Genomic DNA, 27,926 nt, shown 5'->3' on the forward strand with positions numbered 1-27,926 from the left:
AATACATATTTCCTTATGATCTAGCTTTCATTTCACCGACTCCTTATTTGAGGTTAAACTCCACACCGAGTCCCTCATTTCTATTATATTTCTCAGTTTTGGAATTTATATTTGGTTCTATACTATAATTTCCAGTTCTCTATTTTGTTGTTTTTTTTTGTTTTGTATCTTTGAACACATGAGGAATAGTTATTTGAAAGTTTCATTGATAATTTTACTACTGCTGTTTCCTGTTCACTCTGATTCCTCCAGTGTAACTTCTCATAGTCCCAACTCTAAGTCAAGTTTGGGAAGTTTGTCAAGACCTGCTTTTTTATGGGGTCCTAAATTATTTCTTCTCCTTTTTGCCCCCATAAATTATAGAGAGCTCTGCTCGTGTGTGTGTGTGTGTATATGTGTGTGTGTGTGTGTGTGTGTGTGTGTGTGTGTGTGTGTGTGTGTGTGTGTGTGTTGGAACTGGGGCTTGAATTCAGGGCCTGGGTGATGTCCCTTCACTTTGGGGCTCAAGGTCAACACTCTACCACCAGAGCTAAACTTCACTTCCAGCTTTTTACTGGTTAATTGAAGGTAGGAGTTATGGACTTTCCTGTGCCGGTTGCCTGTGAGCATGATCTCCCAAACTCAGCCTCCTGAGTAGCTAAGATTACAGGTGGGAGCCATGAGCACCCAGCCTTCCTCTCAGCTCTTTAGCTATCTCTTCTGGAAGTAACAAAATACTTTCAGGAAAAAGATAGACACATAGCAGCCCTCTTCTGTACCAGCCCTCGGTTATTCTTCTCATTGGTAACTCAGCAAGGAGCTTGCTGCCGCCCAGAATAACTCCGCACTGAGGCCATGAAAGCAGCCATGCAGGGTTTGGTGGCAGAGAGGACACTTGACCTTCACGTGTTCTCTTTCCATGGCTGACACCTAGCTGTGCCATCTTGGAGGCTGTGCAGGCTTGGAAGGGTAACAGGCAAGTCGTAGACCAGAATATCACCTTAGAGTCACGGGCCCTTGGGACTTGAAATAAATGAATGAATGAATGTTTTAAAAAAGAAAGTTATGGCCAACATTTAAGAGTCTTCACCACATAGCCGGCCCTGGGCTCAGTTCTTCCAACTTCTTTCCAAGAACAGGGAGGCCATGGCCCAGGCATGGGTCCAGTTGTCGGCAGACCAATCTTGGGTTTCAGCGGGGCCCTCGCTGCACCTGCTGCTTCCCCGGCTCCCAGCAGCCTCGGGATCACCTCCCCCAGCTGCACAGGCAGCGCAGGACTTGGGAGCAGCCACATTGTAAAGGCCCAGATGAGGGGGATGAGGGATAGTGAGTGGGTGGGACTCCTCTCACTTCCCTCCCTACCGCCGGCCTCATCCCCACTTCCTGCCTCGCTCTCATGGTGACTCTCACTTTATTTGAGTTGGCCTCAGTCTTGATGGAGAAGCCCACAAACGACAGAAGGGAAGTGTAGGGGAGTCCCCTTACCACCTGGTATGTAAATAAGGCAGCAGAAAGACTACTGGGGAGAATGGGCCTAGGAGGAGTTGGGCTGCAGAGCCAAGGCCCAGGCCTGAGGGAGTGGGATGGAGATTGGGATGTAATCAATGAGTTCTAGACCAGCTCTAGAGGTTATCCACGCGGCTGTGGCTTCCCATAGACCTGGGGTCCAGTTCTGAGCACAGTGGACCCACTGTCATCTATGAGCCTAGACAAAACACTTGACCAGTCCAATGGAGATGATGATAAAGAGCTCCTGCCTGCTTTTTGTTTTTTTAAGAACCGAATACCATCCAACATATGTGGGGTTCACCCCTTCACCCCACCCTTCCCTGGGACTTCCCAGCGGCTTCCCACCCAAATCCTGTCCCCTCTACTTTGCTTGTCCTTCTGCCTCGCTGCCTTCCCTTCCCTTCCAGGTTGATATACACAACCTATCTACTTATGTCTTCACCCCAAGCATAAAACACTAGGTGTTAAGAAATTTCAGAAAGAATCCATTTCCGTCTTCTCCCTTGAAATGAGGAACCTGAGGCCTAGAAGGAATGGGGCCTGGCTCAAAGCCAGTCCATTGCTCCCTCATTTGCACAGAAACTGGAATCTCAGTGCACCCCTAACCTTCACTTGGAATCTGCAGTGCCATTCACTTTATCTTTCTTTCTTTTTTTTTTTTTTTTTGGCCAGTCCTGGGCCTTGGACTCAGGGCCTGAGCACTGTCCCTGGCTTCTTCCCGCTCAAGGCTAGCACTCTGCCACTTGAGCCACAGCGCCGCTTCTGGCCGTTTTCTGTATATGTGGTGCTGGGGAATCGAACCTAGGGCCTCGTGTATCCGAGGCAGGCACTCTTGCCACTAGGCTATATCCCCAGCCCCCATTCACTTTATCTTGAAGCCTACATCCCTCCTGCTCTTTTCTTCAGCTCCTACCTTTTGACTCCATCTCTCTCTCTTTGTCTCTCCTCTCTCTCTGTCTCTCTCTCTCTCACACACACACACCATTTATTTATTACTAGTATTATATTTTTACAGTGTTATTAATAGCAGAACATGGTGGTATATGCTTATAATCCTGGCACTAATAAGAAGGCTAAAGCAAGATGACTATGAGTTCAAAGCCAGCCATGGCCATGTTGTAAGATCAAAAGAAATCAAGTAAAATGGTTTATCTGCATTTGACCCTCTAAGCTCTTTTGTACAAGGCTCAGAGATACCATTTGGGGCCTGGAGTCCCAGAGTTTATCAAGCAGTTAAACCATGATTCCATAACTAGGATCCAAGTCTCCTTCCCAGGGTCTTATTTTCTGCCCTTCTCCCAGCTACCCCTTTGGCTTTGCCTGTCACTCATCTGCTGGGACTTAACCTGGTCCATAGCCAGAGAACTCATCCATTGGGTCTTGTCCACCCCCTAGTTCTACAGGAAGCAGCTCCCTGCCCTGCCCTTAAGGCCCTCCCTCCTCCCTGGCCCCTCCCACCTCCCAGTTCAAAAGCAGCTAAGCGCAAGACTCAGCAGACAACCCTCAGCTCCTCTCCTGAAGCTGTTCCTGAAGGCCTGGCAAGATCCTCCCAGGATGAAGGGCTTCCTCTTTCTCCTGCTCGCCATCATCTTCCTGCTCACCATTCAGGTAGGAGCAGCCCTTCAGAGCGGCTGGAACCACACAGGACTCTCCTGACCACCTTGGCATGGGCAGGAGAACAGGCTTCCAGAGACCCAGCCTTCTGCCATGGGGACAGAGACAGACAGGCTCCAGTGGGGACCAGGGCTGTGGAGGTCTGAGTGTCTGGGCTCCCAGCCTGGCTATGGTCAGTGTTCAAACGCTGGACACCAGTGGCTCACACCTGTAATCCTAGCTACTCAGGAGGCTGAGATCTGAGGATCAGGGTTCGAAGCCAGAATGGGCTGAAAAGTCCCCGTGAGACTCTTATCTCCTATTAACCACTCAAAAACTGGAAGTGGAGCTGTGGCTTCAGTGGTAGAGCGCTAGCCTTGAGCACAAAGAGGCTCAGGGAGATCCCCCAGGCCTTGAGTTCAAGCCCCACCACCACCAACAAAGCTGCCTGAAAAGAAGCCTTATTCGCACGCACGTGGGGATCTTCATAGGGTGCCAGGCATGTGGGGGTTCAAGAGGAACTGCACGATACTGGGGAATGAAGGAAAGTGAGGACACAGCCTGTGAGGATGGTCCCCATCCACGGGGGTGGGGGGGAGGGAGGGCTGTGGAAATAAAAGTCCCCAACAGAGGCTGCTCTGCTTCAAGAAGGGGCTCCCCCACCCCTGCCGGAGAGAGGTCTGAGGATGCAGTCATACAACCAGATAGAGAGACAGGCCCCATCCAGTCTCAGAATCAATGCCCTTCCAGAAGGCAGTTTCCACAGCTTCTACATGGCGGCAGAGGCTTTCTTAGTCAATTTAGGAGACAGGTGTCATCAAGTTCTTGATCAGGAACAATTTGTTCAAGCAGCAAAGATAGCTTGATAACCACCTGAAATAGTTGAATTTCCACCAAGAGCAGTTTCAGTGGCAGCCTGATCAAGCATTAAGGACAGCTTGTCACCACCAGGTCATCCCATCCCCCACCCCCACCCCATCCTTTTATCCAGGTCTTTTCACCTGGCCCCGATCCATGTGACCTTCATGACTGCTGGACTCTCCTCTGTTTGGCAGATGGGAAAATGGAGGTTGAGGGAGCCCTTTGCCGGGTAGAGAGACCCAAGCCTGGGGCTCCTCTATCTCCCTCTGCACCGGAGAGGCTAATGGTCTAGGAAAGGTGAAAGGAAGTTTCTAGAGGAGGTAGGCAGGGACCACCTCTGTCTCTGCCTGTGTCAAGATAGGAATCAGCTAAACATCCTGACCAGGGACGGTGGGGTGGGGGAGGGAGCTGTGTGCTCAACACACAGGCACGTCTGAGGACACACACCCCCTCCCCCCACTTCTCCTCTTGCAGATACAAACCGGAGTCTTGGGGAACCAGACCTTCGCTATAGGCTATGACCCTGACATTGTCACCGGGACCGCGACCGCGAGACTCAAACCAGTCAAGGGTGGCGTCCTAGCTCTTAGTGGCATGGATCGTGGCAGTTTCCTCCTCTTCTTGACCAACACCCTCATTCACCTCTTCTACCACAACTGAGGTGACAGTGTCAGCCCCCCCCCCCAGCATTATGCCCCCTCAAAAAGCTGCCATCGTTACTAGCTGCAGTCTTTGGGAAGAGCTGATCCCAGAAGTCCCAGACGGGAAAAAGTGACAAGTGGGGTAGTGGGGGAAATGACCAAAAAAGGAGAGGTGATGATGTAGAGGGAAAGAATCACCAGCTGGAGGGGGCGGCAATAAAATTGTCCTTGGACTAGAGGGGTCCCATGCGTGGTCACTGGTCATCCTTGGGCCTCAAGAGTCATCAGCAAGCCAGGCGCTGGTGGCTCACCCCTGTAACCCTAGCTACTCTGGAGGATGAGATCTGCGGGTTTAAAACCAGCCTGGGCAGGAAAGTCCATGAGACTCTTTTCTCCAATTAACAGCCCCGCCCCACCCCCAAATGGAAGTGGAGCTATGGCTTAAAGTGGTAGAGTCCTGAGTTCAAGCCCCCATGACCGACCAAAAATAAATAAGTAAATAAATAAAAAGTCATCAGCACAGAGGAGCTCCATGACCCCCCCCCATCAGCAGGGCCCCAGGCACCCCCCAGCCTCTCAGCCCCCCCACGCGAAGGTCCTTGTAGAGATAAGACCCGGATGCTGCCCTCTCCCCTCATCCTTGGTTATGTCCCTGTGTTTGGGGTTGAGTGACTCAGAGATCCTATTCCAACCTGACAGACCTTGGGTAATAATCCCAAGCTCAGGACCCTCCACCCCACCCCCATAACTCAGAATGCGATCAGGGGTCTCTCCAGTCCTAGGAACAGCTGCCTGGGGTTAAGTCTTTCCCTGCCACTGGGAGGCAGCTGCTTACTCATCCACCAGGGGCTGAGGGGGGGGGGGGAGAGGGGGGAGTGTCAGGGAAGACCAACAAGCACTGTATAACTAGTTCCACCCCTCCAGAGTTTGGGGTGTTGGTGTGTGGAGCCACAGGGGCAGAGAGGAAGCTGCAGAGCAGTCTTCAAGGACCCTTTTTCCTGGAAGACTTCAGCCCTGGGGCTGAGGAAATGGCTGTCCATGCCCTTAGTGACACGGGCTCTGTCCTCTTCAGATTCTTTGAGACCAAACCTTCAGGCTGTGAGATCAGAGAAGGGAGAAGCGGAGAGGAGCCTGAGTCAAGACTGTCCCTTATCTCTCTTCACCAGCTCCCTGTGCCTACACTGGTCCCACTTCAAAGTTTTCTGCATCCTGGGACTCATCGGGCCTGGCGTGGTAGTTGAGAGTTCTGTCCTTCTTCCCCCCCCCCCACCCCCCGACCTGTGTGACTGTGTGACCCCTGAGGGTGGGGACCCCAGGCCTGGTGCTAAGAGGTGGCTCTGAACAGATGTTGGTCCAATCCCAGGGCTCCCCCTGGTGGCAGAAGGCGGCATTACATCTGTGCGACGACGACACCCCCCCCCCCCCCCACCCACCACCAAAGGAGAGTCCAATGCCCTCTAAAAGATAAAAGAAAAACCGGCCACCAGGAAGAAAGAAGCCTGCCTGGACAGGGAAAGAAGGCCCACGATCCCCATCCCCAACTCTCAACATCGAGAGGACAACACCCGGCAGCGTATTCATTAGAAAATAGCTTATGTTACAACAAAAACCTATAAAAAACATTCCAGCCCAGCAAAGCCCTGGGGTGGGGAGCGGGGGAAGGGGGAAGGGAGAAGGGTTGGTGGGGAGGAGGGCGAGTCAAAGCACGTGGATGGTCCAGGTCTGGGATGCCCTGTCCTTGTCCAGCTCCCACAGCACCACGTGGTCCCGATCATAGCCTCGGCCACCTGAGGGAGGGGCAGGGGGGGGGTTCAGAGACAGTCAGAGAGGCCGGGACCCCTCCAGTGCCCGTGCCCATGCACCTGGCCCACCTTACCCTTCACATCCAGGATCTGGCCTTCAAACATCTGGCTGCAGATGTGGCCGGATTCATCGATGCTCCAGGTCTGGCGTGGCAGGCGGCTCTCTGCCCACAGCACCACCTTGGAGCCTGGGCTGGGAGGTCCGATCACCTGCAGACTCATGGTGGGGGCCACCTGAGGCCCCAGGTGGTGGTTAGGCCCTGTTTTTCCTTACACGGGGACTCTCTAGGGGTAAATCCTGACAGGCTGAGACCCCAGGCAAGTCTCTCCATCGAGGGCTTAACATGAGAAACGACAGGTGGGCTGGGAAAACATTAGCTGTACTGGGAAGTCTTCTCTGTGATCAAAGTCTCAGAGCACAGGCTTTCCTATCAGATAAAACTCTGCATATGTACTGGCTGTGTGACTTTCAACACATTACTGACCTCTCTGATTTCCTCACCTGCCCACTGACAAGTATAACAGGACCTGCCCATAGGGCTAAGGATTACAGGGAGGCGTTTGTGTGTAAGGCTTTGTGTGATGCTGGAACACAGCAAGTAAAACAAGGGCCTACAAAGCATGGCGCTCCCCACTCACTGCCTTTCTTGCCTTGTTTCTGGCTACTTTCTTTCTCCGTTGGCCTTGCTAGTCCTGGGAAATCTCTGGCATGTTCATACCTCAGGGCCTTCGCACTTGCTATTCCCTCTGCCCGAACTGTTCTTCCCCCAGACATCTATCTGCACGGCTGCCTTCCCGCGAGTGCCACTTCCTGTCCTCTTTGGTTGTTGTTGTCGCCAGTACACTCTGCACACTCAGCATGCTTGCTCAGTTGGTGCTGCCCCACTTGAGCACTTGAGCCACACTTCCAGTCCATCCTTTTTGCTGGTTGCTTTGGAAATGGAGTCTTGGGATTTCCCTACCTCGTGTTTGAACTGCAGATCTCCAGGTCTCAGCCTCCTGAGTAACTAGGATTACAGGTGTGAGCCACCAGAGGCTAGCTAGCTTGCTTTCTTTTTTACATTTTTCATTAGCATCAGTTAGGGGATTTCATTCTGACTTGTCCGCTTATGAACACAATGTGCCTGGTCAGACTCACTCCCTTTATTACTTTCCCTCATTCCCTTTCCTCTCCTAGCTTTCTTTTTTTTGGGGGGGGTAGGGGGGAGGATACCTCAGGGCCTAGGCATTGTCCCTGAGCTTTTTTTGCTCAAGGCTAGTATTCTAGCACTTGAGCCACAGCACCACTTTCAGCTTTTTGCTGAAGAGTCTCATGGAGGGCTGGGAATAGGGCCTGGTGGCAAAGAGTGCTTGCCTTGTGTACATGAAGCCCTGGGTTCGATTCCTCAGCACCACATATATAGAAAACGGCCAGAAGTGGCTCTGTGGCTCAAGTGGGAGAGTGCTTGAGCAAAAGGAAGCCAGGGACAGTGCTCAGGCCCTGAGTTCAAGGCCCAGGACTGGCCAAAAAAAAAAAAAAAAAGAGTCTCATGGACTCTTGGCTGGCTTCAAACCATGATCCTCAAATCTCAGCCTCTTGAGTAGCTAGGATTACAGGCGTGAGGCACCAGTGCCCAGCCTACCGTCCATTCTTGATTTATCTTTTCCCCATCCTACTTTCCTATCACCTAACACAGTAAAATATTTCTCATGTAAGTTGTGTTTGTCATCCTCTCTCCCTGGGATGGAAGCCTCAGGTGGGCAGGAGTCCCTTCTGCCTTTGGCAGAGCCTGGCACAAGAAAGAAGTGCTTAGGGCCAGATGCTGGTGGTTCATGCTTGCAATCCTAGCTACTCAGGAGGCTGAGATCTGAGGCTCATGGTTCAAAGCCAGCCCAGGCAGGGAAGTCCATGAGACTTATCTCCACCAGAAAAACTGGAAGTGGCACTGTGGCTCAAGTGGTAGAGTGCTAGCCTTGAACTGAAGAGCTCAGGAACAGCATCCAGGCCCAGAGTTCAAGCCCCATGACCACAAAGAACAACCAATAAAAAACAATAAAAAACCCAGAAGTGCTTAGAAAACTATGGAGTGGACATCATTATGGAAGAGAAGATGTGGCTCAAGTGGTCGAGCACCAGCCTTTAGCAAAAAAGCCAAGTGAGAACATGAGGCCCTATGTTCCAGTCCCAGCACTGGCAAGAAAGCACTGTCACGGCCTATGTGACACACGGAGGCCCTGAGAAGAGACTGGCTTACTGGGGGTCGAGGCGGGGGGGAGGAGCGGGGGGTCTACCTCTGCATTCTCTACTCCCCCAGGACAACACGGGGCCCATTCCTGACTGTGCCGGTCTCCCTAAGGTAGGCTTGCAAATAACTGGGGCTCAGCAGTGCCCAAATCTCCCAAATCACACCTGGTTCTTCAGCAGCCCATCCTCATAGAACCAGATGCAGCTGCCCCCGGCCTGGGGCCCGGAGACGACCACACGGCCTGCCTTCATGTCCTCCACGCGGTCTGGCACTGCCAGGAACCCCCCCAGGGCTGCATTCCACAGGCGGAAGTAGGCACGGCGCTGGGGGGACCAAGAGGCAAAGAGTTAGGAGATGGGAGACAGGAAGGGCCTCCGAGCCTCACCTCTCCATCGTCCAGGCCCCCAAGCCCTGCTTCTGAGTCTCCCCTTCTCATGCACATGTACAGTGGACACATGCATCACACACATGCATGCGCACGCACACACACAGTTCTATGTCCAGAGGTACCCATGTGAGTGGGGACGCTTGTGGCCCACGAAGTCCGGCCACACAAGTTCACGGAGGGCAAAGACAAACTTAGATGCAGCCACCAGACTCACACAGCCTAAACAACACCAGGCCCAGCCCAGCCTACTCCACGTTGTTATGGGGATGTGTGGAAGGATTCAGATGGACACATGCGTGTACACACACACACACACACACACACACACACACAGAGGGAGAGAAATGCTGACACATGCCCCATGCTAAAGAGAGGCCATGGTGAAGTGGGCACCAGACCACAAATTAGTGAGGCTCCTCATTTGGGGTGACAATAACAATAGTAATAATAATTACAGCTAACAAGCTGGGCACCAGGGGTTCACACTTGTAACCCTAGCTACTCAGGAGGCTGAGATCTGAGAATCACATTTTGAAGCCAGTCCAGGCCCAAAAGTCCGTGAGACTCTCAGCTCTAATTAACCATTCCCCTCCCGCACACACACACACAAAAAGCCAGAATGGAAAAAAAAAAAAAAAAAAAAGCCAAAATGGATCTAAGTGGTAGAGTCCTTGCCTTGAGCACAAAAGCTCAGGGGCAGCGCCCAGGGCCTGCTGAAGCTCCAAGATTAGCACAAAAAAAAAAAAAAAAAAAAGAAAAGAAAAGAAAAATCACAGCTATAGCTGGGTGCTGGTGGCTCATGCCTATAATCCTAGCTACACGGGAGGCTGAGATCTGAAGATCGTGATTCAAAGCCAGCCTGGGCAGGAAAGTCTGTGAGACTCATCTCCAATAAACTACTCAGAAAAAGCCAGAAGTTGTGCTGTGGCTCAAGTGATAGAGCACAACCCTCAAGCAGAAGAAACTCAGGGACAGCGCCCAGGCCTAGAGTTCAAGCCTCAGGACCAGCAAAAAAGAAAATAAAGTAAAATAAAATCACAGCTAAGGTGGGCTGAGTGCTTCCCACTCAAACCCTGGTCTGAAGGCTCTGCCACATTCCAGGTCTCTGGGCCTCAGACAGACCCAGGATTCTGCATGCTCTCCCCATTTTAAAGATCCAGAAATGGGGCTCTCTGGAGGGACAATACTTGCCCGAGGTTGCAGAGCAAATCCTTGTCCACTTGTCTGGGCCTCTATTTCCCCATCTGTAAAATGTGAGGGTTGGAGATAACCTCCAGGGTTCCTTCCAGCAATATAAGAGTCTGTGAATGGGGACTATACAGTCTTGCACACACACACACACACACACACACTCAACAGGGGCCCCAATGTGCGTACAAGCACTCACAAAGAGTATATACCCACAGATGTGTGCACTCACGTGCATATACACACACAAACCTCACAGCCATGCCACCCCAAAACTGCATGTGTGTGGTAATGAGACCCACGCGTGGCCAAGCCTGGGTGCTCACAAAAGCATTCGTGTGCAGAGGCTACACTTCCCAAAGTCAGCTATGCTTACTACTAGTGGGACACAGGAGAAAATTCTCAGTCCTGTGTGGAAAAACCTATGTATATAGACAACAATCTCATGGGTGTATGGAGATTATTCCTTAAGACAAAGTACCAAGTAAAGCCAGGTACTGGTGGCTCATACCTATAATCCCAACTACTCAGAAGCTAAGTTCCGAGGATCGAGGCTCAAAGCCAGCCCAGGCAGACAAATTCAAGAGACTCATCTCCAGTTAACCATCAAGAGGCTGGACGTGGGCAGGGAATGTGGCTTAGGGGTAGAGTGCTTTGCCTAGCACATATGAAGCCCTGGGTTCGATTCCTCAGCATGACATAAACAGGAAAAGCTGGAAGTGGCGTTGTGGCTCAAGTGGTAGAGTGCTAGCCTTGAAGAAATAAGCTCAGGAACAACACCCAGCCCCTGAAATCAAGACTCAGGGCTGGCACACACACACACACACACACACACACACACACACACACACACACACAAAGCTTGATTTAGAGAAAGCTCTGTGTACAGCCATATCACTGAACGCATGGAGTCTTGTCTGGTTCAGGCCTGGCAAGACAATGGGCCCACCTTCTGTGACAAAAGCAGCCAGACACACACATTCCCGGACAGGCACACACAGGGACAGGCCCACCCTGGCACGGCCTCTCGGGTGCACTACTCACCTGCTTGATGGGGTAGAGGGAGCCCACCCTTTGCGTGCCACTGTAGGTCAGCCAGTTGGTGATCTCGCAGCTGCCTACCAGCCACTGGCGGCCCCGGAAGTCGCTGTGCTCACACAGTACCCAGCTGCACTCAGCAGGTGCCAGGGACACAGAGGGGAGGAAGACAGAGAGAGGAGGAGACGCGATGTCAGAATAATCTCCACCTCCTCTCTTTCATGCTGGGCCCAGGGTCCTCAGGGAGCAGGGGGCAGGGGGCAGGGGGTAGGGAGGTGAGGAGAAGGAAGTTGGAAAGTAGATAACGGGGTTTACAGGGCCAAGCAGGGACTCCGAGAGGCCCATGGGGCTGGAGTCCCGGCTCTAAGAGGCAGAGCCCTCCTCACTCTGTGTATCCCCCTCTCCCTGCCAGCAGCCCCATCGCCCCCAGGGCCTCATCTCCCCCAGCCCCACTCACACGCCCCCCTTGATCCGCACAGACAGCACGTGGTTGTTGAAGCCCTCAGCCTGCAGACTCCGCACTTCCCCTCGGAGCTCGATCTCCTTCCCCTCAAAGCACTCTAGGCCGTACAGGAAAATGGCAGGCTCTGAAAAGTGCTAGGGCAAGGTAGAGGAGCAGTGAGGCTGGGAGAGCCCAGGCCGAGGCTCTGACCCCACCGTCCCAACAGGTGGACTCCAGATGCGTCCTGAGACCGATCGCTGCCAGTGGGCTGGCCCCCGTCCAGGCTGGTGACAGACGGAGGCCCAGCTGCCCAGTAAGCATCCTCTCTGGTAAATGGCATTTCTAAGAACCAATGGCCTGTGGCTCACACCCGTAATCCTACTTAGGAGGCTGCTGAAATTTTGAGGATCAGGATTCTAAGCCAGCTCAGGCAAGCAAGTCTTTGGAGATTCATCTCCAATAAACCAGCAAAGTAGAGCTGTGGTTCAAGTGCTAGAGTGAAAAGCTAAGGGATAGCAACCAGGCCCAGAGTTCAAGCCACAGTACAGGCATAAAAACAAAAATAAATATAAATGACCAGGCCAGAAACTTAGAATTCATTCTATATTTCCCCTTTCCGTTGTCATGATGTTCCTAACTGTACAATAACTCGGATGACAATGGTAAGGCTCATTTCCCGGGGCTCACGGTGTGTTGGACCCTGGCCCAAGCGCTCTCTCTGCCTATTCTCACTGTAAGTCAACAACTCTGTAAAGTGGATGTTATCATGATCTCCTCCTTTTTGTGTCAGTCGTGGGACTTGAACTCAGGGCCTAGGCACTATCCTTGAGCTCTTTTTGCTCAAGGCTAACACTGTAACTACTTTGAGCCACAGCTCCACTTCTGGCTTTCTGGTGATTAATTGGACATAAGAGTCTCTGGGGCTTTTTTACCTGGGCTGGCTTTGAACCATGATCCTCAGATCTCAACCTCCTGAGTCACTAAGATGACAGTTGTGAGCAACCGGGGCAACCTTGCTATAACCCGCTTTTAACAAAGGGGAAACAAACAGAGAAGGTGAACCTGTTTATTCAAAGCCCCAGATCTGGGCTTCAGACCCTCATCTGTCTGCCCTTAGGTTTCAGATTCTCGCCTGTCATCTGTCCTCAGACCCCAGCACATGGCAGTGTGGGACACAGACAGTACAGCCACTTTTGCCTGTTTCCAATGGTGTAACTTGGAAAAGATCATGGGGGTGGGAGTGGGGGAGGCAGCTGTGTGCCTCAGTTTCCACATCTAGCCATGGTAGCACTCCTCGCAGGATTGTGGTAAGACTCTGAGGCCTTGGTGCTTGGGGAGCCTGTTCTTGCTCTGTGCTTAACCCAACATCGGCACCCCCTCACTTGCCCAGTCCTCCAGTAGGCCTAGGATCACTTTTGTCCCTCTCTTCGTTGGTCCAGGACTTCACTGCTCAGTCTGCTTCACTGAGGCTGCCTCCCCGCCACCTGTCTGGCCATTCCCTCCTAATCCATTCCTGCTGTGGAAGCAATCTTCCCAGTAGATCCAGAGTGTTAGCTCCCCCTGTTCCCATACCACCTCTAATCTGGACACCCCAGTCTGCACTGTAACCGTTACATCTGTGTGACCCTGGGTTCTCTGGCTGTCTCCCTAGACCTATCTCAGCTGATTTGCCACAAACCTAGTAAGTGGAACTGGCCTGTAAGCCACACCGTCAAGGACGTGTGGGGAAGTCTGGGAAAAGACTGTGTTTAGCCCTGGCCGGCCCCCCCCCCACCCCCAGGGAGAAGACAAGATTTTTGTGCCCAGGACTCTTCCAGCAGGATCCTGCCTCTGGGGTTGCCTGGCACTGGATTGGGGGGACTCACCAGAGGGACTTTCTGCAGAGAGCCCAGGATGGTGGAGGCTAGGCAGCCCATGGCCGTGAGAGTGGGGAACTCGCCCTCGGAGAGAATGTGCTGGTCTCCCTCGAAATTCTTCTCATCGAACAGGATCCAGCTGCAGAAGGAAAGAGTGAAGGAAGGTGAGTGGTCACCCAAGCACACCAGCCTGCCCTGAGAACCAGGAGTGAAGGGCCAGAATGAGCATACACTGAAGCAGCAGGGACTGGTTAGACTTAGGAAAGGACGGTAAGAAATCCTATTGCTCCAGTGGAGAATTCAGCAATATCAAGCAACACACTCAGCAGCCCCATATCTAGGAGTCTATCTCAAAGATACTCTTCAAAACATGACATAAGCTGGGCACCAGCGGCTCACACCTATGATCCTAGCTACTCTGGAGGCTAAGATCTGAGGATTGTGGTTCAAAGCCTCAAAGCCAGTCTGGGTAGGAAAGTCCATGAGACTCTCCAATTAACCACAATAAAACTGGAAGTGGCACTGTGGCTCAAGTGGTAGAGTGCTAGTCTGAGCTGAAGAGCTCAGACAGCACCCAGGCCCAGCACACACACAAACACACAAAAGTTGTTTAAAAAACAGGGGGACAGGATAAAGATTTGGTTCACGTAAGATCAGCACTTGCATGGTAAGTGAAAAGCTCTGAGTTTGGTTTCAGCTCCACCAAAAAAAAAAAAAAAAAAAAAAAGTACTGGAGGGAGTAAGTTTTAACAAAGTTACATAAAATGGAATGACCAGGGGCTGAACAGTCCATGTCAAGCAGGGGGAAAGCATCTGAAAGGTGCCCCCCCACCCACACACACCCCTCAGCCCCAAGCACACCCTGAGCTTCACTCCCTCTCCTCCTCACCTGGCGCCATGCACACGACAGGACTGGGGCCGGAAGGAGGGAGGTAGAGAAGCCTGGTCGTCCTCGAAGGAGATGTGGTCGCCCAAGAAGTCGGGCCCAGAGAAAAGCTGAATCTGGAGGCAGAGGGGAAGGAAGGCGATGGGACCGGGCAGAGGGAATGGAGAAGGGACCGGGAGTTTTTAAACGAGGGAAGAGGATGTGGGCGCCACCAGTTCCCTGTGGAGATGCTTCCTCACCTTGGAGACAAAGTGCAGGTCATGCTCCCCAACCTGAAGGGAAAGGATCCGTGTCAAGACTCAAGGGAAGGTCAAGGTGACTCGATTCACCCTTCAGGTCTCAAATCCGTACAGTCCACCCACAGGAAGGGCAGATGCTGGCCCCGCCCCGGGCCCCGCCCCTTCCCAGAGCCCGCCCCCACGAATGCCACGCCCCCTCTGTGAAACACTGTCGCTCCCCAGCAAGGCCCCGCCCCCGCCCGCCTCGCCCAATGAGCCCTGCGGGCCGGCCCCTCCGGCCCCGCCCTCCCAGGCCCCGCCCACACGCCTGGGCGCACCTGCAAGACTGGCTGCAGCGAGGCGAGGGCGCTGTTGCCCGATCCCCAGTCGTCGCAGTTGCGGTACACGCCCTTCTCCAGCACGTACTGCTCCCCGGAGAAGCTCACCTGCCCATAGGCCACCCACCTGCCGGCAGGGCGGGACTCGGGTCGGCGGGGGCGGAGCCAGGCCTGTCCCCGCGGCGACCCAGCTCCCGCCAGGCCCGCCCAGTTCCCCAGCCCCGTCACTCACACGCCGCTGAGCACGTGGATTGCCTGCGTGTGTGGCCCGTGTCCTACCAGCTCCACGTCCGGCAGTGCGGAGCTCACCTCCACGCCGCGCCCCTCGAAGTCCATGGCCTCAAACAGCACCACGGCTGGGTCCCCGAAGTCCTGGGCCCCAGGGACAGTTAGGTCTCTCCCACCTCCAGGTGGAAACCACCAGGAGTACCCCGATTCCAGCAATAGAACCCACCCTCTCCCCAGGAAGGGGAGAGACCAGCCCGCAGGGAGCACTTCCTGGGAGAACTAGAGAAGGGGTACACATTGTGCCCTAGACTGGGGTGGTCTGGCTTGTCAATGACCACAGGCAGAGTCAGTCCGTCCACCCTTGCTCACCGTCCGGATGACCCGCAGGGAGGTCAGCAGCTCATCATAGCCACCCCAGTGTGACCAGTCGGCGTATTCACCCTCCTCCAGCAGGTACTGGTGGCCGCGGAAGCCCTCCTTCTCATAGCCCACCCAGCTGGAGGCAAAGGAAGGACAGACAGACAGATGAAGTCACAGGAAACCTATGGATAAAACAGCTGCTCTTACCCCACACAGTCTAGCCTACTCTCCACTCCAAAGGAGGCCGGTAGGGACAATGAGGTAGAAGGAATCATGCTAAATCCTCACCAGCCCCCAAGAATTCGTAGGGACCCCACAGAGGCCAGATTGGGGCTCTGGCTGTCCTCTGGCTGTTGAAGGTTATAGATGTCTCTGCTCACTTCCCAGCTCTGGCCCCGAAAACCTGGGGCTTCATACACCACAGCCTGGGGGGGGGGGGGGGGAAGAAAATATCAAATTGATAGGGTGTCATCTGGACCTAAAAATACCTAGCTAGTCCCAAAATCGGTCTATCAGTCAGGAGCTCCCTCAAGAATCCCCACCCTCTCACTGAGCTCCATCCCCTACCTGATTCCTGTCTCTGACTTCTGGCCTGGTCTGTACACATCAAAGGACGGTCTCCAATAAGCCCTTTAGGTCCACCCTCTTACACAGAGCTCCTGGCCCCTTGTGCCTATCTCTTGCCTTCTAGTCCAGGCTATGGTACCACTACCCCAACACTCTCCAGCTCCTTACCTTGGGCTCCCCTGGCTTCTCCACACTTGGACAGCCCTACAAAGGAGAGATTTTTATTTATTTTATTTTTTGCCACTCTGGGGGTTTGAACTCGGCCTGGGCACTGTCCCTGAGCTTCTTTTGAACAAGGTTAGTACTCAACTACTTGAGCCACAGCGCCACTTCTGGTTGTTTCTGTTTATGTGGTGCTGAGGAATCAAACCCAAGACTCCATGCATGCGAGGTAAGCACTCTACCACTACTAAGCCACCTTTTCAGCCCCCAGAGAAGAAATTTTTTTCTGCCAGTCCTGGAGCTTGAACTCTTGAACTCAAGGCCTGAGCACTGTCTCTGGCTTCTCTTTGTTCAAGGCTAGCACTCTACCACTTGAGCTACAGCACCACTTCTGACTTTTTCTATATATGTGGTGTTGAGGAATTGAATCCAGGACTTCACGTATGCAAGGCAAGCACTCTACCACTAGGTTACATTCCCAACCCCAGAAGAGATATATTTTTTGCCAGTCCTGGGGCTTGAACTCAGGGCCTGAGCATTGTCCCTGGCTTCTTTTTGTTCAAGGCCAGCATTCTACCACTTGATACAGTGCCATTTCTGGCTTTTTCTGTATATGTGGTGCTGAGGAATGGAACCCAGGACTTCATGTATGCAAGGCAAGCACTCTACCACTAGGCCACATCCCAGACCCCAGAAGAGAGATTTTTGAGACACTAGTCCAAAGGTAGGGAAGACAGAACTTTCTTGACTCTGAGGCCCCTAAAACTGGCTGACCTATACCTTTCCTTTCCTCCAGCCCTATCCCCAATAAAAGCTCCCAGGGAATGCTAAAGCATTCTTTTTTTTTGTTTTGGCCAGTCCTGGGCCTTGGACTCAGGGCCTGAGCACTGTCCCTGGCTTCCTTTTTGCTCAAGGCTAGCACTCTGCCACTTGAGCCACAGCGCCACTTCTGGCCGTTTTCTGTATATGTGGTGCTGGGGAATCGAACCCAGGGCCTCATGTATACGAGGCAAGCTCTCTTGCCACTAGGCCATATCCCCAGCCCCTGCTAAAGCATTCTGTTCTACACTTATTTTCCCTCTCCTGTGCACATATGCAGGGCCACACTTACTGGAACCCAGGGCAGAGGCCAGTGGGTATGTCCTACTCCTTACCAATTTCATGGGCTTTAGGGAGCCCACCCTAGAGTCCAGTGTACCCCAGGCTTCCAAGGTTGGGTACTCTCCAGGCTCCAGGATGTAGGGAGTATCTTCAAAGAATGGTTTAGGGTATAGCAGCCACCTAGGGAAGATAGAAAGGCCACTGTACCCCAGACTCCAAGGTGGAATCGTAGGGTAGGTTTGGAAGAGAAACTTGCCCAAAGAGGCTCAGGAGGACATTTCTGACCTCTGTCTCTCATAGTAGCCATTCCATTGGCCTCCCTTCTTCCAGCCTGTCTCTTTCCGGTTTTACACAGCCACTGGAGAGTTCTTTCTCATACACATAACCACTTACAAACCCCCTGTTGGACCAGGCACCAGTGGCTCACGCTTGTAATCCTAGCTACTCAGGAAGCTGCGAAATGAGGACCACGTTTCTAGGTAGACCTAGGCAGGAAAGTCTATAAGACTTTTATCTCCAATTAGCCAGCAAAAGGCCTGAGGTGGAGGAGGTATGGCTCAAGTGGTAGAGTACTAGCCTTAAGTAGAAAAGCTAAATGACAATGCCCAGGCCCTGAGTTCAAGCCCCATTACCAACACACACACACACACACACACACACACACACACACACACACACACACAAAATCTAGTTGTCTTCTTAACCTCACAATGAAGCCTGGCTACACAGAGGCCTAAGCTCTTCCTTCCTCTTGGATTCATACCTATCCACTTGCTGTTTATATTAGCAAAGCTGGACTTTTTATTTTGGGTGCTAGGGACAGAATCTAGGGCCTTATGCCTGCTAAGTATATACCCTACTGCTGAATAATGTCCCCAACTTCCAGACTGAACTTCTGAAGATTATCTCTCACCACTGGGCCGTTGTATATGCAGTTACCTTTGCTAGATATACTCTTCCTCAAACATTCAATTAACGATTATTTAGAAGCATCTCCTTGGGAGCAACTTTACCCTTGACATCAGGGATACAGTACTGAACAAAACATAAATTCCTGTCCTGGTGAAGCTTAAAGTTCTTTCTTTCTTGGTGCCAGCACCATAGCTTGAACTCAGACTTCATGCTCTCACTCAGCCTTCTTGGCTGTGGCTGACAGCCTACCACTTGAGCCTTGCCTCCAGCCCAACATTGGGCTAGCCTTGACCTGTGATCCTCCAAGTCTCAGCCTCTTGAGTAGTTTGGATTACAGGTGTGAGCCACCAGGGCCCATACCTTCTGCTGGTGCTTCTCTGTGTTCCACAGTCCTGCATTCTCCTGTCCCAGAACTCTGATTGTAATTATCTGTTTACTTGCTTGTTGTACCTTTTTTTTTTTTGAAACAGGGTCTTGCTATATATCCCAGGGTGCTATGTAGCCCAGGGTGGCCTCAGTGGACTCGCATTGGAGATCTTTTCTGCCTCAGTTTCCTGAGTGCTGGGGCTACAGGCAGGAACCACCATGTTCCACGCAGACTGAGAACTTTTGAGGTCAGGCACTGGGCCCTGTTGCCTCTTTGTCTCCCAGCACAATGAAGGTTAAGTGAAGGACTTCCAGAATAGCCTCGACTCACAGTCCTGCGGAGACAGTGGCAGAGGCCACCTTCAGGGGCTTCTCCAGGCCCTGGGCATCCTTCAAGGCCTCGGTGAATTTCACTTCTTCCCCGGCGAGGCCCACCTCGGAGAACAGGCTGATCTCTGGGGTGCAGTAGTCCTGCGAGAAGAGAAGCGGGGACAGGGACCTGTAAGCCAGGGCCTCCTGGTGACCAGCCTGCCCCAGCCAGCTCCCCATATCCAGCAGGCCAGGGCTTTCCAGTGGCTCCATCAAGATAGGAGGGTGTCTGGGGGTGTTCAAAGTTCTCCACAGTCCCTACTAGACCTAGACCAAAGTTCAAAGGAGAACTTGGCAAGGCATCATGCCCACCCCTTGCCTCTGCATGGCCGAGTTTCCTGCCCAGTGGAGGGGGAAGACAGACAGTCACTTCCACTTCCTGAGGGCCCAGTAGCTGTACAAGGACAACCTCTGTGCCGTTTGTTTTAGTGCTGTGGGGATGGAGCCCAGGGCCACACCCCAGGCTCTAGACTGACTTTGCCAGGTTCATGAAGTCTCTACATTCTGTATGTTTCTTCCTCATTAGGGCTATTTCATTCACTCACGGATTCGTCAAATGATTAGGAAGCATCTACTGAGTGCGAAAGTCGTGGGCTACCTCAGGGGGTGTTAGCAGTACATTTACAAATGTGGCTCAGAGAGGTTAAGCAGCCTGCCCCAGGTCACACAGGTTCTAAGTAGCAGAGCCAAAAATAAAGCAATGGAGTTTTTGTTCAGGGTTGCAACCCAGCACCTCCTACATGCCTGGCAGTAGTAAATGCCCACTCAGTGCTGGCTGAATCGAATGATTCTAGAACTGTCTAACCTCAGAGGTCTTGTTTTTCCCGTGTACATCGCCACCTTACATGAGGATGAATTTCACCTAATGAACTGTCCACAAACATCCTCGTCCTAGCTGAAGCTCATCATCTTAGCAGGGCGATGGCAACAGCTTGGGACTCAGTTCCCCATCCTTTCATTAAAAACAACAAGCTGGGTGCCGGTGGCTCATTCCTGCAATCCTGGCTACTCGGGAGGCTAAGATCGGAGGATCACAGTTGGAAGCTGGCCCTGGCTGACAAGATCATGAGTCTTATCTTCAATTAACCAGCAAAAAACCTGCAAGTGGAACTGTGGCTCATGTAATAGAGTGCTAGCCTTGAGCGATAAAGCTAAGGGACAGTGCCCAGGCATTGGGTTTAAGCCCTAGCAACAGCACATACACAAAATAAAAATTTTAAACTAAAGGCCAAGTGCTAATGAGTCACGCCAGTAATCCTAGCTACTCAATTAGCTAAGGGTCTGGGTTCAAAGCCAGCCTGGGCAAGGAAGGCCATGAGACTCTTATTTCCAATTAATCATCATAAAAGCCAGAAGTGGAGCTGTAGCTCAAGTGGTAAAGTGCTAACCTTGAAGAAAAGAAGCTCAGAGACAGCATCTAGGCCCTGAGTTCAAGCCCCGGGACCAGCACCAAAATTAATTAATTAATTAATTAATTAAATTGCTGTGACTTGGGGAGGGGGAAGCAGACTTCTTAGGCCTGCCCGGACCTGCTTCAAAAATCAAGAAACAGGGGCTGGGGATATGGCCTAGTGGCAAGAGTGCTTGCCTCATATACATGAGGCCCTGGGTTCGATTCCCCAGCACCACATTTACAGAAAATGGCCAGAAGTGGCGCTGTGGCTCAAGTGGCAGAGTGCTAGCCTTGAGCAAGAAGAAGCCAGGGACAGTGCTCAGGCCCTGAGTCCAAGCCCCAGGACTGGCCAAAAAAAAATAAAAAAAAATCAAGAAACAAAAATTAATGCTGTTGGGCTGGGAATGTGGCTTAGTGGTAGAGTGCTTGCCTAGCATGCATGAAGCCCTGGGTTCAATTCGTCAGCACCACATAAACAGAAAAGGCCAGAAGTGGCGCTGTGGCTCAAGCAGTAGAGTGCTAGCTTTGAACAAAAGAAGCTCGGGGACAGTGCCCAAGCCCTGAGGCCAAGCCCCAGGACTGGAAAAAGGAAAAAAAAATGTTGTTGGTTTTCACTTTCTACATAAGAAATTATAACGTAAACTTAAGAACCAGAGGAGTCCCTGCAGGGCCTGGGACACCCTCCTTTTCTGGTCTCCCTGTCTTTTCTCGGGGCAGCCAGAGGGAGGCCCATAGATTCTCACTCTGCTCTGAGCTCAGCTGGCGGTGTGTCCCGCAGGGCTAAGGAGACACCAGTGGATGTCTATGAACAAGTGTATGAAGGAGCTCAGTGGCAGCTCACCCTGGGTGCTGGGAGAACCGCTGCTCTGACCTCTCTCTGTTCCACTACCCGCACACACTTTCCTGAAGGCTTAGCTCAGCCTGGCACTTCCCCCTCCTCCCAACAGACTGAGCACTCCCTGGAGCCTCTGTGGCTCCAAGGCCACACTCTGCCCCCACCTGAGCCCAGGAGCTTCTCACTGTAGGCATGCAAGGCTGTTCCCCTCCTAGGGCCCAAGATGCCGGGCACATGGGGTAACATCTGGCCCCACCGCAGCCACTCACCTGGACAATCCGCCTCAGGGAGCCGATGCCCTGGGTGGCCCAGGCGGGGGCTCTGAGCTCCAGGTCTCCTTCAGACAGGACCAGCTTCCGGCCCTGGAACTCTGGGTGTTCGTACAGCATCCAGCTGGGAGTGTGGAGACCGCAGGGTCACAGGAGAAGGCGGCAACCATGGTCTCCAGCTAGCTAATATGATTCCCACTACATTCACTTCCCTCCTTACCCCCAGGTTTGCCCCCCACGGGGTATGCCCCACTCACCAGCCTCGAACCACCCTGAGGGAAGCAGTGTGGGCCCAGGCCGAGGCATCAGCAGTATCTCCCCAGATCTCCCTGCTGTGGCCCTGGCAGCCAGGCTCAGAGAAGAGAATCACCTGAGAAGGCACGGCAGGTATGCTCACCCCCCTGTCCCCAGTCCCCCCTGGAATCCCTGCCATTTGCCCCCACGTTCCTACCTTTCCAGGCCTGGTGTTCAGCTTGCCCTGGATCTTCAGATCTGGGCTCTGGAACAGAGGAGATGAACAGAAGTCTTACACCTCCTCACTGCCTCCCTGCTCCTGCCAATCCAAGGACTGAACGTCCCTCCTGCTGGCCTTCACCTCTAAGGAACCAGGGTATAAAGGGTGGAGGCCGCCCTTGTTTCAGCCCCCCAGGGCCTTGTCCCAGGAGCGAGATGCTTGTGAATTTCTTTCCCCAGCCTCTAGGAAATGGGAGCCACCAAGCTCTTTGAAATACTCAGTGAAAACCTCCTACAGTATGAATAGGGAAACTGAGGCCCATAAAGATGGGGCTTGCGCCCTGAGCTAGATAGACCTCAGACCCAAACCTTCTACTTCCAGAGACTTGGACTCCCCTCATCGGTTGCCACCCCAGCTGGGAACCAAGCAAAACCAAGCGTCTCCCTTGCCTGCCTAAGGTTCACCCACCCATTCCTCTGGGGGCCGGGCCTGGGCTGGCTTCTCTGGTGGTGGCCTTCCACTGCAGAGCAGGGACGAGTGTCCTGGCCCCTTCCTGAGCCCTGGTGCTCCATGAGGTGGCAGAGAAGATAATTTTGCACCCAGAGGTTCAAGGGTAGGAGCCTCCTTGGTGGCTGGCATCATACTGCCAAAGAGAAGGCTGCCGCCCAGACGGGAGGAGGGCCGGTGGTTGGCCTGTAGTTCCAGCCCTGGCTCTGCATGGGAGCCCTTGGTGCCGGCGACGTGCTTTTTCATCATGTCCAGAGGTGAGCAAGAGGCCTGCGTGGGCTTGGCAGGGTGGGGATCCCTGGAAGGGCTGGGATCCACTTTCTCCTGCCTGCGCTGGAGTTTTTCATCATCACTCAGGTAGGGGTTTTCTGGCTCCTCTTCCTCCTCTTTTTCCTCCTCCTCCAGCATAGGCACCTCCTGGGGACCGGGTCCCAGAACCCATGGCCCAGGCTGGTCCTCTTCGATGGCAGGCAGTGTAGCATACATGGCCAGGTAGGAGGAGCGGGGGGCTCGGGGCAGCCTGTGTGTGCGCAGGATCTCAGGGGGCTCCATGCTTCTCAAGGTGTCCAGGAAAACCTCCAGGTCAGCAGCCAGGGCCACCTCCTCCTCCTCCCTCGAGGGCTCTGGGAACACCTGGTCTGCACTCGAGTTGGGGACAAGCTGGGACTCCAGGCTGACCTCTGCTCCCATTGGTGCTGGGACAGGCTGGTCCTCTGGGCTAGAGGACACCTTCTCCACTGTGGAAGGTGGGGTGAATGGAACAGCATGACTCTGGACCCCCTCTTTAGGGGCAGCAGAAGAGGTGGGGCTCCTGTCAGAGTCCTGGGCAGCCTCATTCTGTGGGGGGGACAGGGGAGTAAGGACTGCTGGGCTTTGCACAGTCTCTTCCTTGGGAGGGGAAGGGACAGGACTGTCTTCAGGGACCAGGATGGCCTCAGGGGGCTTAGGGGACTGGGCAGCAGGAGCATCAGGGCCCTGCCCAACCTCTTCCTGGGTAAGGAGAGGCCCGGCTAGGACAGGGCCTGGGCCAGGCCCAGGTTCCGAGTCCTGAGCACATTTGCTCATGGAGGTGGGAGCAGAAAGGGCTCCTGAGCTGGGGACAGTGGTTTTCTTTAGAGAAGACGGCGTAGGAGCTTGTACAGACTCCGTAAGAACCTCGCTCACCCTGGGCAGGGTGGGGGCCGCTGGGGTATGGGCCGGCCCGTCTCTTTTCACCTGAGGCAGGGCATGGGGGGTGGGCTGGGTCCCGGGGTGAGTGGGCAGCACCGGCTCCTCGGGGGGATGGGCCGGGTCCTGGGAGGGCCCATGAGTCTTGGGTCCGGGAGAGGAGGGCGCTGATGCTGGGGTCTGGACAGACAGTAGGGTGGGGCTGAAGGCTCCCTGTCTCCTGGGGGACTCACTGGCCCTGGCATCGGGGTCTCCCTCATGGTCTGGGCCCCCTGAAGGGCTGTCCCGGTTTGGAGGTGGGTGAGCACCCCCTGGGATGCTGGCAGGGGTCACGGCTGAGCCGTCCTTCAGTTCTGCTGCCCTGGTCTCAGGCAGCTGCCCCAGGCCTGTGCCCAGCGTGCCGCCCAGGCCAGAGTTCCGTGGCATTCCACTGGTGGGCCTTGGGAGGCGGCTGGCAGGGGGGCTGCGCTCGGCAGGCACGAGGCTGCTGAGCAGCTCCAGGGCCTGGCTGCGGCTGGGTGAGCCCTCGGTCCCAGGGCTCACCACCACTGCCCGAACTGTGCGGCTCACGTTGCGGCCTCTGGTCAGGGCCTCCCCCGGCAGCTTGGGCCCCACGGTCACAGAGCTGCGGCGGTCCACGTGACCTCCGAGGATGGTGGTGGTCCGCACTGTGCGTGTCACGCGCCACTCCTCATGGCTTCGGGAGCTCCCACTTGTGACTCCCACACCTGGGTGAGGGCTGGGCTCCCGGGGCCCAGGCAGAGGCACCAACAGCTCCGTCCTAGCCATGGCTCCGGCGCCTAGGGATTCACTCCTGGGAGTCTGAGGGCTGCCATCGCCCCAGTCCCTGGCTTCCTTCAACCGCCTCACTGGCCTTTGCTCCTTGGGGGGCGGTGTGTACTTCTTAGAAAAGATGGGCCCATGGCTCTGGAAGTGCCAGGCGCCAGCCTCACCCCGCGGGCCCTGGTAGTTCACAGTCTCCTCTTCCTGAGTAGCGAAGCCATTGATCTCCTCTCGCCGGAAGCTGTGTTCAAACACCTCCTGGGAGGTGTCTGTCTGGGACCCTGACACCAGGGACACCTTGTGGAAACGATGTCTGGTCTCTTCCTGGGCTGGTGGCCGCTGCCGCCAAGTCAATGTGGCACTGACCACGTGGGCTTCAGCCCGGGCCGGGGGCCCAGTTGCCTCCTCCATCTTGGGCCCCGGCAATCTGTCTTGTAGAGTCCTTGTCTCACTGGGGTCCAACTCCCTGGAGGGGACAAGAGAGAGCGCCAGAGGGTGAGGTGGTAAGGCTGGCTCCTTGTGGCAGAGAACAACCGTCCCTCCACAGCCGAAGCTCAGGCCAAGTGCCTGACCTGCAGGCCTTTGCAACCGGATCTGCAACAGGGGCTAGAGATTCAAAGCTCCGATGTCAGTCATCAGAGTGCCCTGCCCACTCCTCCCCCACCCGCCAGGTCCTCAGATCCTTGGAAGGGTGGAGCTGAGGTTGGACCCCAGAAGGATGGAAATGGTAAGAGTACAAAGAAAGTTATATTGGCCCACTGGCTTATGGAAGGCTGTGGAACCCCACCCAGGCTGTCCTGTCCAGTGCTCCAGGAGCTGAAAGCTTGAAAACTAAGTACCTATACAGGAGGCAAAGAAGCAGACAGTTGTGGTTGGAGGCCAGTTATGGTTTGAAAAAAAAAAAAAGTTAGTGAGACTCCGGCTAAACAAAAACAAGTCAGGTGAACTCCCCAATGTCACCACAGGGATTTGCGAGCAGATGTGGGCAGGTGTGCACACATCTGCGCATGCAGGAGTAGCTGGTGATAATGCCAAAGCAGAGAGTACATTCATGTGCCTCTGTGGGTCTCCACGGAACCCTGGTCACAGCATGGTGGGCACTATAATGCCTTCTGCTCAACCTTCCTCTGAAGTCATTACTTCCCCCCATTGTACAGATGAAGAACCTGAGCTTTGGAGAAGAGGGATGGCTGGTTCAGGGTGATGCAGCCACTAAGTTGCCATGCTGAGGTTTGGATTTGCAGCATTTGTTTGTCAGCTGGGCAGGTACTGAGACTTGAACACAAGTCGTGGGTACTGTCCCTATACTTTTTCACTCAAGGCTGGTGCTCTACCACTTGAACCAGTGCTAAACTTCCATCATTTTTTTGCCAGTCCTGGGCCTTGGACTCAGGGCCTGAGCACTGTCCCTGGCTTCTCTTTGCTCAAGGCTAGCACACAGTGCTACTTCTGGCCATTTTCTGTATATGTGGTGCTGGGGAATCGAACCCAGGGCTTCAAGTACACAAGGCAAGCGCTCTTGCCACTAGGCCATATCCCCAGCCCACTTCCATCATTTTTCTGCTTAGTTGATGATAAGAGTCTCATGGACCTTCTTGCCTGGGCTAGTTTTGAACTGCGATCCTCAGATCTCAGCCTCCTGAGTAGCTAGAATTTCATGAATTTCCATCTTCTGAATCCTGACCTGGATATCCCATCTCTTACAGGTTAGGTGGGGCTCAGGCCACATCTAGTTGCTCCCATGATCCTCTTTGGCTCAGCATTTCTTCCCTTCCCTCCTTCAGGGATGTGGCCCTGGTCTTATTACGATAGCCTCTTTTACTAAGTGGGGGAAACAAACAACACCTACCTAACCAGACTTGCACACTCTCAAGAAACTCTGGTGAAATTCTGCTTTAAATAGCAACTACAGAAACAAGCAGCCAGTGCTGAGATTTTATAACACTTTGCTAAGTGCTTTACACTCATTGTTCTATTGACCTTTTAGAAGAATCTCATGATTCCTGAGACTTCATAAATATGTTGTTGCTGTTGCTAGCCAGGCACCAGTGGCTCATGCCTCAAGAAGCTGAGATCTGCAGACCTTAGACAACTATAGGAACTCTTATCTTCAATTAGCCGCCAAAAAAAGCCAGAAGTGTATGTATGGCTCAAGTGGAAGAGTACCAGCCTTGATTAAGAAAAAAAAAAAAAAAGCTAAGGGAACCTGGGTGCCAGTGGCCCACGCCTGTAATCCTAGCTATTCAGGAGGCTGAGATATGAGGATCACAGTTCGAAGCCAGCCCAGGCAGAAAAGTCCCTGTCTTTTTTTTTTTTTTTTTTTTTGCTCAAGGCTAGCACTGTACCACTTGAGCTACAACGCCACTTCCAGCCTTTCCTATATGTGTGGTGCTGAGGAATCAAACCCAGGGCTTCATGTATACGAGGCGAGCACTTTACCACTAGGCCATATTCCCAGCCCCTCTGTTAGTCTTTTATCTCCAATTAGCTGCTCAAAAACCCCACAACCATCCACAAAAAAAAAAAAAAAAAAGCTAAGGGAGAACTCAAGGCCCTAAGTTCAAGTCCTAGTACCATCACATACACACACACACACACACACACACACACACACACACAATATGTAGTTGCTAAGCAAACATTCCTATTCTGCCAATGAGATTTGAAAAGGCTCAGAAAGGAGAGGGAATTTGTTCAGAAACAGTAACAATTAAGACTTGAACCTTCCAGGTGCCAGAGGTTTACGCCTGTAATCCTAGCTACTCAGGAGGCTGAGATCTGAGGATCATGGTTCGAAGCCAGCCTGGGCAAAAAAGTCCCTATGAGACTCTTACCTTCAATTAACCAGTAAAAAATGAGAAGTGATAGGCTGGGAATGTGGCTTAGCAGTAGAGTGCTTGCCTAGCATGCATGAAGCCCTGGGTTCGATTCCTCAGTACCACATACACAGAAAAAGCTGGAAGTGGTGCCGTGGCTCTAGTGGTAGAGTGCTAGCCTTGAGCAAAGAAGCTCTGGGACAGTGGGGCCCAGGCCCTAAGTTCAAGCCCCAGGACTGACAAAAAAAAAAGAAAGAAAGAAAGAAAGAAACTTGAACCCCAACCCTAAGTGCTTAACCAGCATTCTAAACTAGATATTCATCTAGTAAACCGAGTCTCTCCTTTGGGGATTTACTCTTCAGGAAGACTACTGCCCAGGAAAGCCACCCACCCTCTCCTTTTGATCTCCAGGTCTATCCTAACTGTGGCAAGCCTGTTTCAGACCCTTGGATCCCAGAAGTGGACCTCTTGGTCCCCTCCCAGCCCAGGGGCTGGCCTGCTTCCGGTCTGCACCTCCTTTCTAAGAGACAGCCCCCAGAGGCCGTCCCTGGAGCAGAAAAGGACCCAGGGCTCCCATTCGCCCCTTCCATCTCCACCTTCCTGCTTCCTGAGCAGCAGCTGGAACCCAGAACTTTGGCCCTGCCCTGTGGCCTCAGCAGTGACTCAGGGTTTT

The 27,926-nt window shown here is 53.3% G+C and overlaps 1 protein-coding gene across 3 annotated transcripts in view; it reads right to left on the minus strand.

The window, feature by feature from the left end:
- Positions 1 to 6,199: 6,199 nt before the first annotated feature.
- The window catches only part of Crybg2 (crystallin beta-gamma domain containing 2), a 29,940-nt gene continuing 8,213 nt past the window's right edge, over positions 6,200 to 27,926 (minus strand). For all 3 annotated transcript variants that reach the window (XM_048350578.1, XM_048350580.1, XM_048350579.1), the window contains exons 4-22: positions 22,449 to 24,903; positions 21,978 to 22,025; positions 21,784 to 21,896; positions 21,527 to 21,650; positions 18,992 to 19,131; positions 17,436 to 17,562; positions 16,288 to 16,323; positions 15,841 to 15,977; positions 15,562 to 15,688; positions 15,197 to 15,336; positions 14,965 to 15,091; positions 14,648 to 14,680; positions 14,412 to 14,524; positions 13,532 to 13,661; positions 11,682 to 11,821; positions 11,231 to 11,354; positions 8,775 to 8,933; positions 6,460 to 6,619; positions 6,200 to 6,370 (exon numbers count right to left, since the gene is read on the minus strand). In XM_048350578.1, coding sequence (XP_048206535.1) covers positions 6,282 to 6,370; positions 6,460 to 6,619; positions 8,775 to 8,933; positions 11,231 to 11,354; positions 11,682 to 11,821; positions 13,532 to 13,661; positions 14,412 to 14,524; positions 14,648 to 14,680; positions 14,965 to 15,091; positions 15,197 to 15,336; positions 15,562 to 15,688; positions 15,841 to 15,977; positions 16,288 to 16,323; positions 17,436 to 17,562; positions 18,992 to 19,131; positions 21,527 to 21,650; positions 21,784 to 21,896; positions 21,978 to 22,025; positions 22,449 to 24,903 — 4,522 coding nt within the window. In that variant the 3' untranslated portion in view covers positions 6,200 to 6,281. The remainder of the gene's footprint in view (positions 6,371 to 6,459; positions 6,620 to 8,774; positions 8,934 to 11,230; positions 11,355 to 11,681; positions 11,822 to 13,531; positions 13,662 to 14,411; positions 14,525 to 14,647; positions 14,681 to 14,964; positions 15,092 to 15,196; positions 15,337 to 15,561; positions 15,689 to 15,840; positions 15,978 to 16,287; positions 16,324 to 17,435; positions 17,563 to 18,991; positions 19,132 to 21,526; positions 21,651 to 21,783; positions 21,897 to 21,977; positions 22,026 to 22,448; positions 24,904 to 27,926) is intronic.

This window comes from Perognathus longimembris, chromosome 7 (assembly GCF_023159225.1).
Source record: "Perognathus longimembris pacificus isolate PPM17 chromosome 7, ASM2315922v1, whole genome shotgun sequence".
In the NCBI taxonomy this organism is placed as follows: domain Eukaryota; kingdom Metazoa; phylum Chordata; class Mammalia; order Rodentia; family Heteromyidae; genus Perognathus; species Perognathus longimembris.